The sequence below is a fragment of the Anguilla anguilla genome, chromosome 16 (assembly GCF_013347855.1).
Source record: "Anguilla anguilla isolate fAngAng1 chromosome 16, fAngAng1.pri, whole genome shotgun sequence".
NCBI classification, from domain to species: Eukaryota; Metazoa; Chordata; class Actinopteri; order Anguilliformes; family Anguillidae; genus Anguilla; species Anguilla anguilla.
Window position 1 is genome coordinate 30,091,386 of NC_049216.1, and position 12,080 is coordinate 30,103,465.

Here is a 12,080-nt window from a genome sequence, read left to right on the forward strand (position 1 = left end):
TTCAGTTGGTTGTAGCTCATCCTCTGCTGTTGACAGTGAGCTGAACATTTGTGCACATGCCTGTGAGCTGGACTAAAATTAAGATTTTGAAGGCTTGGCCAAGCACATTAAAATCTTGCTCTGAAAAGTTGAAGAACAGTGCCTTGTTGCTTGGGGAACATGATCACAACTGTTGTAAATCCACAGGAAAAATCATCTTAAATGCATACGTTGTTGCTGCAATTAAGATTACACGCAAACTGCACAAGCCTTTGGAGTGATGAAAGTAGTTTGCCCATCTTCATTTTGCCAAGTGACCGGGTGGCCTTTTGGCAATGTGGTAATGTCACAATGTTTAGTGGGAGACCAGGGTATGGCTTCTATGTTCAAAGTAAGCTGATCAGCTCTTCAGAAGTGTCCACTTGTCCCTCTGTTAGCTAGGCCCTATAGACAATAAAATCCATTGTAGGAAATAGGTAAGGGTGTGAGTACTTTCTGAGAGTATGAGTGAATGAACCGCTTGATTTGATTGGATTAGAACTTTAAGGGCCAGCTCCACAGACACAGGTTAAGCCACCATTCAAAATCAAATTTAGTCTAGGACTAGGCTTAATCTGTGTTTGTTAAACTGGCCCTAACCTTTTCACAGGTGTGCACAGGTGTTCATTTGCATGTACAGTGTTTCACATGTTTACAGTGGCGCGGCTGTGACAATCTGTATCTTATCCCCCTTCTTCCCCACTGTCCTGCAGGGACCGTCTGAATAAAAAGTTGCGCACGACCCAGATCCCCACCTCCAGCCCATCGTCATCGTCGTCTCCTCTAAAATATATTCTAACTGCGAGATACCAGTAGAAGGCAGTGGAAAGTGGCAGGCACACGGTCCAAATGAGCAAGCCGTCGCAGCAGAGACCCAGCACAGATCAGAACGGCGTCAGCGTGATCCAGACCCAGGCCCACAGCAGCGGCTTGCAGCAGGTGCCCCAGCTGGTGCCCGTCAGCCCCGGTGGAGGAGGCAAGGCCATACCCCCCAGCAAGATGAAGAAGACCCTGGCGGACAAGGACACGGAGGAGTACCGGCAGCGGCGCGAGCGCAACAACCTGGCGGTGAAGAAGAGCCGCATGCGCAGCAAGCAGAAGGCCCAGGACACCCAGCAGCGGGTCAACGAGCTGAAGGAGGAGAACGAGCGCCTGGAGGCCAAGATCAAGCTGCTCAGCAAGGAGCTGAGCGTCCTGAAGGACCTGTTCCTGGAGCACGCCCACAACCTGGCCGACAACGTGCAGCCGCAGGGCGCCGACGGCTCCGCCCCCGGCCACAACAACAACAACAACAGCAACAACAACAACAACAACAGCAAGCACCCGTGAGGGTCTTGCTCGAGGGCGGGGCGGGGGGGGGGGAGTTTGGGGTACCTCCCGATTTTCGCTTGGGGTTCGGTCATTTGTTCGCTATCCGGAGTTTTCTGGAGCAGAACCGCTTTACAGGCTCTATCTAATACATTTACTCATGGTCATATGGACGGGTAGTTTTGTTCTCATGAGATCTGACGAGGCTTTTTCAGGTTGGGTATTACACTCTTACACTTTCATTTAGGAGTTGCATAAGAGATCCTTTAAATATCACGATCTACATTTTGTTAGTAGTACCATAGTTTTTTTTGTCACCGTAGGATTAGATAGGTGTACAATTATCAGCTGTAATTTATTTCCTTCAAAAAGCCATTGTTGTTTTATATGAGACATACTTCACATTTAACTAAATTACACGTGTGATAGTTACAAGCTGACATTGGCTTAAAGTCCCTGTGTAGTTATTTTTTTCTCTCCCACATAAGTGACATTGAATTGTACCCCACTGCAATATATTGACAATACAGGGGCTTAGCCCGTCCAGATTCTGGGGGCGAAGTAATCTGAACAATCTAAGGACTGTATAAACATTGAATTAGGCTGCATATTCTCATGCTTATAAAATATAATTATGCTCCTTAAATGGCGTGAGTAAAGTACATTTTGTAAATCTGCATGTGTCCAAATGAAATGTTTGCTGAACGTATGTTTTGAGCTCTTTAGGAATTTTGGAACAGGATTCATGAATAGGTTCACAGAGAAGTTCTGAGAGCGAGTCTTTGGACACGTACCAGTCTGTGTGCGCGCAAAACACAGATTGAGGGCTTTATAGAGATTTAATCGTGATCTACAAAACTTAAATCATATTTCTTTTTTGTAAGCCACCATTAAATCTCCATGAGATGTTAAATCTGTAAATATTATGCACAAACTGAAGCTTGCCTGTTTGTTTGAGAGCCAGAGGAGCACACACCCAAGGCTATTGCGCTGGACTGAGCTCCAGACCCCTTCTTTGCCATTACTTGCAGCTGTTGAATCACAGTTGAGCCTTTAAACCACACTAATTCAGAAGGAAAGTGAAATATGGCTCTATTTTCCTGTCTGGGCAGTGGAGGAGTAATTGACTTGGGTAAATTAGTCGGGCAGAGTTGGACATGCCCGGCCCAATTTCGGAAGATGCCATCAGGTGCTTCAGCAAGTGCAGACATTGTCCATGTACGGCTTCCAGACTGGTTGATCACACGGCTTTGTGGATTGCTCCTAGTTATTTTAGAATTTACCTTCATTATCAGTTGCAGTTCCATACTGAATAAAATTCACTCTTGTTGAAAACTGATTTATGGTAGAGAGAGGCTAAATATAATAGCTCTTTAATCTTGTTAAATACACTTGAGTACCTCAGGATGAATAATAGATCCTCGCCAAACAGGGCTTTTTCAGAACCCATTGAACATGTCTAGTGTGTACCGTTTCGCAAATTCTTTTCTATTTTTCGTTTTTTTTCTATGACATGAATTGAAAACGGCATGATGATAAACCAAGTTGCATGTTAAAAACTGTCCAACTACATTATTTGCACTTAATGACAAAGTGGAAAATGTTCCAGTTGATTAGACGTTCAGTTAAATATGCCTTGCAGTCTTTGTGTGCTGTTGAACTGAGAACAACTAAAGGCATTAATACACATGTATCGGATGAATACAAAATTCAAATTGGTGTAAGACGTTTTATATAGGAAACGACCTGCAGTCAATATTATCATTTGAGGATTTGATTGACATTTTGCTAAAGTACGAATGTTGCTGGGCAGCATTTGTCTGTAAGTTTTGACTTGCTTTTTTACTAGAAAATAAATGGTAAGGTGCATTGTAATTTAAACTCAAATAAAAAGTTTTTTGCTCAATATTTTGATGTTCTTTTTTGTTATACCAGTTATGACCTATGGATTTTTAGACTGTCCTTTGAATAATGACTTTTTTTATTTTTGCCATTTGCTAGACGCTTGTGCGTTTATGCCATAATACTGTAGTTGGGTGAAAATAAGGAAACAATATACTTGTTTAATACAGTCAAAGTTCAGAACAATCACAACTGCAGCGAGGTTGTATTTGGTCCTCAGACCTTCACAAGCCAACAATAAGGAAGGCACTCTGGTTGTAAGCCTCATCTTAGTTTGCAAAATTGAAAAGGACATAGTTTGCACACAATGGATTTATATTTTTTGAAGCAGGGTCCTTGTGCAAAGATGATTCCGATTAGACGTTCATACTGTCACAAGGTTAGCCAAATCCATGATCTAATTTCTTTTCTGTTTGCTCTCAGGACTGTGTAAATTAAACCAGCTCATATTAGACCTGGGCAAACAGTGCGAGGGGGAACAGGGAGCACCTATTTAGAGACGGCAAAGGGCAGTAAAATCCGGCTCTAGCCAGGAAAAGCAATGTTCCACGTTCACCCTTTAACTCCGCCCCCCCACCTCCTTCAATCCTCAACCATTCCCTGTAACTCCCCCCCCCCCCCCCCCAATCCTCAACTATTCCCTGTAACTCCCTCCCCCCCATTCAAACCTCAACCATTCCCTGTAACTCCCCCCCCCCCCCCCCCCCCCCCATTCAAACCTCAACCATTCCCTGTAACTCCCTCCCCCCCATTCAAACCTCAAACATTCCCTGCAACTCTCCACCTTAAATATGACCAGGCTAACAAAAAAGATATATCATTGTATATCCATAAAATACATTTATATACACACATTGTCTTATTTACAGCATAAGGAGATCTTGGTAATATCATTCACATGACTGTCATGACTGCGGAGTGGAGTGGAGTGGGGGTGGGGGGCCAGTGCTTACAGATAAAAAGATGTATTATTTGTTTCACCAATCAGTCGTGCCAAATAATGGTACAAATTAAGAACTGGAAATGACAAAGCAATGTGTGTCCAAAAGCAGAACAGCTGGAACTCATTGGTATAGGCCATGATTTGGTTGTATAATAGCGTTTGATATTTCTTGCAGTCAATGCTACAGAGAAGATGGATAAATCATTTATTTATGGGGCCCTGGTGAATATCGAGCCTCTCTGATGCCTGAGTTTGAAAGCCTCCAGAACGCTTGCATCCTGTCCTCGGGGACCAACGGACTTGACCCCCTTGGATTGGCAGCTCCAGGAACTAGGTGAAGCTGCGGGTAAACGAGTTGGCTTCGAAAACACACCGCCGTCGCCGTAGCTACGCGCCGAAAGCTGCAGCGTACGTCACACTGATAAGGAGTAGAAACGGAGAGAGAGAGAGGTCAGAGACGTCTTCAGATAGGGAAAGCGGGTAACTGACGGTCGAGGCGCTCCTCTGCAACGTTCCGGGGGCTTCCGCAGGTGCGCTTTCCCTGTGCGGGGCGGGCGGGGCGGGCGGACTGACGCGTGCGGGCGGGGCGGGCGGACTGACGCGTGCGCGCGCGGTGACGTCCGCCAGGCGTCTCCTGCTGTAAAAACTCCACGGTTTCCCAGCACAGCGGACGGTGCTGGAACACGGTGCACTCACCACTCAAGCCACTCCCTCCTCCTCGTTCTCACAACGTGAGGGTGTAGCAGCAGCAGCAGCGAAGCTCTCGTTTTTACAAAGTGTAGAATTAAGGGTACGTGTTGATGGGGGTACGCTGCATGTACAATGAAGTACTTACAACCAAGCAAGGTCACCGAGACAATATGAAGTAAAAACTGCTTTAACCGAACAAAATACAAGAATTCGCCATAAACACACCCAGTGGTGTGAATGAATAGATTCCTCAAGGATTTGGGCCACAGGAAGTAGACAGACAATCACTTGCACCTATGCCAGTAAAAGTATCAATTTACCACCTATGTCTATGTAAAACTATTAGTACACCACCTGTGTCTATGTAAAACTATTAGTACACCACCTATGTCTATGTAACAGTACCAGTCTACCACCTATGTCTATGTAAGAGTATCAGTCTACCACCTATGTCTGTAGAAGTACTGTATCAGATACAATGTGTCCAGCAACAGTGCTCCCCAGGCCTAAGTACTCCACCCAAGAACAGCCCTACTGCTGACGTGACTCGCAGCAGCCTCTCAAGCACGGGGGGGGGGGGGGGGGAGGGGGGGGCTGGGGGGGGTTTGGGTGGACCAGGCAGAGCAGCTAAGGGGGGGAAGCACGCCGCTCAGCCCTGACAGGCGCTGAGAACCCGGGTGCCATCCGAAGCTGCCGGGAGACCACAGAACCTGATCGCTGTTCAAACAGTGGCCAGCCAAGGCAAACAGCGCAGTACTACGGCAAACACACCACCTCCACCTTCTCACAAATCAGCCTCAGGAGGAAAAAAAAAAGAGCTGCTTATGTAACAGCCCTCTCAGACCTGAGACAACGGGACATGCGTTACTGTAACGGAGTGCACGTTTCGACACTGTACAAGTGATCAGAAGTGGAATAAATCTTTTCCAGTGCTTTTAAGTATCCCCGCATGTCTGTTCCTTTATACTTCTTCGTCTCAGTGTCCTCCAGACAGAACTTAGAAACTACAAATAAAAAGACACTGCATGTCCATTACAGGGATACTTCTTCAACAAGAACTGCAGAGTGAAAGAAAAACCGTTGAAAGTCACCACCTTCAATGAACCGAAGGAGGATAGTTAATTAGTAACAACATGCCTCTTGAATCCTCTTGGGAAGAGCCGGTAGCACATATTTATTATAAGTCACCAGGGCACTGATCCAATGAACTTATGGTCCTGTCGTTAAGCAGCAGAGCTTTGGGGCTTCAGTAAATCCATCTGTAAAATCTGGGTAACTTCCTGATTACCGTTATTAATAATAGCTCTTAGTATATTGGGGCTTGATTTACTAAGAACTTCAGTGCATGCAAAACCCTTTAGCACACACAGAACCAATAACATGACCAACGACTGGTCATGGTATTTGTTTTTCACCAATCATTGGCTGCGTTATGAGCTAAAAGTTTTTTTTCATTTGCCAAAAATCTCAGTAAATCAGGCACTTCATGTAGCAACCTTTTAACATGGATCTAAAAATAAAATCTGTTACATCATGCTTTTTTCGAAAGGAATTCTTTGACATTCCATGAATGAAAGCCTCCCTTGCTCGCATGAAGGAAAATGTTTGTTCTAGGCCTATCTGTGCTTTTACATGTTGATAAATGTCATCTTATCCAAGTTCTCTGGTACTGGTGATAAGTGAGAGTTATAGCATACAGTCAGTTCAAACTGGGTAGATAGAGCCATGCCCTTGTGCTCTGAACTCTAAACTCTAACCTGCATTATAACACCTGTGGAAGGTGAACAAACTTTACTGTACACGCTTTTATATTATACTGGTACAGATGAATAACCAATACACAAATTGAAACAATGTATGCACGCAATAGTAACAACAGTAGTTAATTTTTAAAAAAGGAACATGCGTTTCCAGCAAATATAACTGTTCACAATGAGACTTTCAGACTTTAGCACGTATGGTGAAAGAGCAAAATGTCAGATTTTCTTGGAAATAATCCAAAAATATGGGGTTCAAGTACAGAACTTTTAATAAAAAAATTCCAAGAATGCAGACACTGTTTACACAAAGAATGCTCTATGTCTAATTATTCTCCTTATTACAACGTCCCGGAGTGCAGCACATGTGATATGTCTGTCACCCCTATGTCTGTGTCTATGTACCCAGACGTAAACAGGATATCAGGAACAGTTATGGGTGCACTTTTACACCACTTGGCATTACTGTGAGCAGGTTGAAATATTTAGATGTCAGAGATTCTACACACTGGGCGTGCGGTGTTCCCAAACAGGCAGTCTCAGTTGAAAATTGTACTTTCATATAAAATAGGTGTTTAACAAAACCACCCAGGTGGGCTTAAATATTCGGGAAGGTATATGCATGTTTTGTATGTTTGTACCAGCTTTTTGAGGGGTACACGCAGCACCTCTTTTCCCAAATCAGATCTTTCAAATGTAATTTCGGGGCCTTCTGGACAGGTGAGTTCTTAAATACCGCCGCTCATCTGTTACCGTTATGGCCCCGCCCTAGCTACACAGGATTGGCAGGTGCACAGATGAATCACAGGGACAAATATATGTGCATATGCCACAGCACTTACTGCAGAACGGGCACAGAGTACGCGCAGTGACATCATGATGTACGTGTCCCGCCGCAGTTGATATTGTTCTCTTTTATCAGTAGCCATTGAGCACTGGACTTTGATCGCGGCGGGTACTCCTTTGTGAACTCGACGCGGAAGAATTTGAACACGGTTTTAATATTTTATTTACTTTCGTGTCACACTGTTCTAAGCGGCCTGTTAAAAGACGCGCACGCACGCGGTGCTCGCTCGCTCGCTCTTGGACTGCGTGTACTGTCAACAATCGACCGAACGCAGATTCATATAAAAGAGATGAAGTCAACCGCGGGGCCACGTGACATTCCTGTAAACTACGCCGTGCGCTGACGTCTGAAAACCCATCTGCGGTGCCTGTCGGAGGGAGCGCGAGAACGCTCCGGCCAAAGACCGTCTGGAATGCACGAAGCAGGAAAAAAAATAAAAAGTTGATTTGATAAAACATCTGATTCATTTCTTATTCTCGGAAACGGTATAATCCATCACTTCGAGATATCAACCCTGTAGGTAACCACATTAAAAACAGCCCTGGCTCAATGATTGTTTGTTGACGCACAGCCACATGACGTCTTTCCCAGAAAGGAAATTGTACCGCAATTTTAAATTTAATTTTTTTGAATTTGGTGAACGCTAGAACGTTTGCCACCCTGGCCAACTGGGCTGGCATAAATAAAGTGACATAAAGCGGGTCCAGGGAGGTCTGTAGAGGAACCGTCACCCTACAATGGTCCCTGTCCTCCATCGCCTGGGACAGTCAGTGCGTCCTCTCCATGTGTGCGCGCCCAAATTTAAACTGACGCCTCATGCGGGATCAAAAGGACCCCCCCCCCCCCACCACCCTTATTCAGATACCCGTTTGGCATGATCTTTCCCTATTGAAGAATGCACTTGTGCTTTTTATATGGCCCTATTTTATTATCTGGGCTCTCCCACTGACCAAGATTCTTGTTCCACTCGCACAACCATGATCACATCTAAGGCCACCAGCACAAGTAAACATGTAAATACTTCCAGGGCAATCTGAAGTCAACAGAAGACAAATTTACAGCTAGCTGCTAAATAATAAATTCCTCTGTATAGCTTGCTTTTGTGTTGCCCTAATTAGTGCAGTAAAAAATTCCGTTGTTGCACGTTTCTGTACCAGATGGGCAACACTGAAAAATAAAACATTTTATAAAAAACTTTATAAAAACATAAAAATAATGACGAATCCTTTCTGAAAGAGGCTTTTTGAGTGGTTCCAAGATACGTTCGTTTCGAGCAAACCTCCTTGAAGAATTTGGCACGCAACTCGTAACTGAGGAACATCTGGAAAACATGTCGTGTTTAAAAAAAAAAAAAATTTTATCGTGCGCCTTTTAAAACCGAAGGCCCCTAATGGTTTTTATAATTTAGCATAAAGTTAGGGATATTGGTTTCTGTAATCTCCCATTCATGTGGCCCCGCTCATAAAACACAGTTTGAGGCTGTCAGCGGTGACTGAGTATCCGAAACTCACCAGCCAAGAACATTGAGTTTCATTAAGCAGTTCAGATAAGGCAACACACACACACACACACACACACACACACACAGAGGTATCCTTTTGGAAGTCAGGATCACTGAGCCGAGAAAAAAACCTTCCTTTCCAAAACATGCTGTCATTGTTTTTATGTTTTCCAAAGGAAGCAGTTAATCTGCCAGCCTCGCTCCGGGTTTATACTTAGGTAAAGATGATATTGGGGGTCTTGGGGCCTGGGGAGGGGGGTGGGGGGCGCGGGTGTAAAAAGCAATGTGCAAACTCATAGGCAGAGTACAGATGTTTTGCTGGACGATGTCCTCGTTGTGTTGTGTGATCAGCCATAAAATCTGTAATCCTTGGCTTTGTGTCACTGGGGGACTCTGGAGAAAATTGATGACCGTTAGGAAGTGTAAACAGCTACAGTTAATCCCGAGCTGAGTGCAGCCTGATTAGTCATATGAATATTACACCAGTCGCCTTCCTTCGGCCTGCGTCTCCCTGACGACGTTATCGACATCATTCGCTTGGGTCACAGGGTGCTAACTGTTTCGTGCTATGCAACAATCCCCCCCCCCACACGGCTCAACGCAAAAAACGAAAAAAAAAAAAACTAAACAAAACATCCTCTTTCTGGGCCAAGAGAAAAAAAATCCTCCCCCAGAAACGGGGCCACAGACGCACTCCTAAGTTTGCCTTCCCTTCGTAGGACGTTCAAACCTCTCTTCCCTCTGCCTGCCAACAATTTGAAATTTGTGCTAACGCAGCAAAGGCTATCGCGAACTGCAGATAAACGGACAAATTAGGCGAAGGGAGTAACCGAAGCCCTTGCTCGGGGAGAGCGGGATAAATCTCGTAAAAAGGCCTGCGGCTGCGGCTGGACTCTCTCACACGCCGTCGCCGCCGCGCGAAAGCTCGCAAGCCGCGGACTGAGAGACTGGAAGAGGAAAACCTGTCCAACAGGGAGCACTACAGGAGAGACATCCCACATCTGTTCCACCGCTGCTTCAAGTACATGCAATCATTCCCTCCGATTCATAACGTAGCCCTGCTTTACTTACCACTAGCTTAGAATGGGAACTGTGTCCCCGTAAAAACAGTGGGATGCCATGCAGGACAACTGTGTTTTGAACACCAAGACTCGACTGTTCATGTATCGCACTGAGCTAACTGTATCACAAGCCAATGCAATTAAGAACTGAAATCTGGAGGGGCAATATAATTATCCAGAGCAAAGCAACAAAATGAACATATGTTTTTTCTCACATGTAAACGTATCGTGTGGGTGTCCGAAAGCCATTTCGCATTAATCACTAACTTAGCACTGCAATGCCAGTTCCAAAAACTCTTCCATTTTAAGCATTGTGGCATGTGAACAATCATTAATCAATCCACAGACGCGGCCTGGAAACAATTTATTTAGAACACAGCGTACCTGCCAGGAGAGAGACACACTCGAACTGTGAATGAGCAAGTAAGAAGTGTATCTCTGGACGGAAAACATAAAAATGAAGTACTGGAAGATTTGGCCTCCACTGTCCCTTGCTTACTGAATTACAGGAAGTCAGTTCCTATTGGACGTGAATAAAAACCTCTTTCTGTGTGAACTGGCTGTCGGACGCTTTCCTGTTCCACATGAGCCAGAGCTCTCAAACATGCATTTCCTAAATGAGAAAGGAAACAGAAAAATGGGAACGAATGCACAATGCTGTCAGCAAGTGGGAGAATCCCACAGGAGCCTAATAGTGCTTTTACATTTGCCACTCAAATTCAAACCTGTCACCTACTTGTGGTATCACTAGATTTCAAAGTGGAGGGGGACTGCATGCCCTTGAAACATGTGATATATCTGTTATACTACAGTTATTACCGTTCCCAAAGTGCAACCATGACGCTCCATCTCATAAGTCCTGTAACGGTGTAAGAGTACAAAAAGAGGAACTAGTCCCAACCATACACTGAACACATTTCTTTTAATGTATGAGGGCCAGTGACATGTCCTTCTAATTATGTTCGCTTTCAGGCACTGATCTGTCCTCGCTGCTCTGTTCTACATACGCCAGCTATGAGGGAGGGGGGAGGGCCAACTCACGCAACGAAACGACAGTTGGCTACATGTCACTTTGACATTTAAAAGAAAAAATAACGAGAATACAGAAGTATAGTACGTTGCCTATAGAAATAAGTAGCTATATACCGACAGGGTGAAATCTATTTGGTCGGGCGACCCAAATAAATTTACTATATGGGGAAACACTGCATTTTTAAAGCTGTGCATTTTGCTGAGTTGAGTTACAGTCTCCTCAATGTAATTAGTAATTGCAAATACAAGCATTTCATTGCAAAGCTTTATGAGCAGCAAAGAGAAGCTCATCCTCATAAACCCACTGAAATGGTTGTCAGTGGAAACCAATGTGGTCAGGTAGGCCAATGTGAATCAGTTGGAAATAGGTCACGCAGGCAGAGCCAACACCTATTTGAAGGCGGCCAGCTACTGATGTGGAAACGGGCCTAAAAGCCTCCATGCTGGTGCCATCAGATATTTGCGGAGCTTACGTGTAAGGGCAGATGTGTGATCGCCCAGGCAACGCTGCGCTCGTTCTCCAGTCAGAAAATCAACTGACACCTGAGGTTTAAAAAAAGAAAAAAGAAAAAAAGGAAAAAGATCTTTCGCTTAATTAGCCAAAGCAAGCAACGTCTGGCCTGCTGTCGCAGTGGCCAATGCTCTTAATGGGAGGTTTCTTCCAGTGGGAGGGAAAGGGGATTTACCAAGAAATATCACATTTTTTTATATTTTCACATTTTATATTGTCTCAGCAATAAAAAGGACCGGTAACTTTTAACAATTTATTTCATAATGTTAAAATGATCTGCATTTTTTTTTTTTTTTAAACATGATAATGTTTTGCCTTTTCCATTTAATAAACTCTTTAAAAAGTTACATTTTGAAGAGTCCATGACAATGTAATGCCTTACCCTTCCACTTACAACAAATCTCCTACTGGTCATGGCCCATGTCTTAAAGCGGTTAACGGACATGCGGGGCCCACAGCCCTGGCCTCTATGTGCTGCTCAGCTGTTCAGTGAGGCCTGTTTCTGGCTGC

General features: G+C 44.5%; 1 protein-coding gene across 1 annotated transcript; it reads left to right on the plus strand.

Annotated features, from left to right (window-relative positions):
- The first annotated feature begins 710 nt into the window (after positions 1–710).
- cebpg (CCAAT enhancer binding protein gamma) lies at positions 711–3,234 on the plus strand. Its single transcript, XM_035396408.1, has one exon. It carries the CDS (start codon positions 868–870, stop codon positions 1,345–1,347), a length of 480 nt encoding a protein of 159 aa, XP_035252299.1. The 5' UTR covers positions 711–867; the 3' UTR covers positions 1,348–3,234.
- Positions 3,235–12,080: the final 8,846 nt, after the last annotated feature.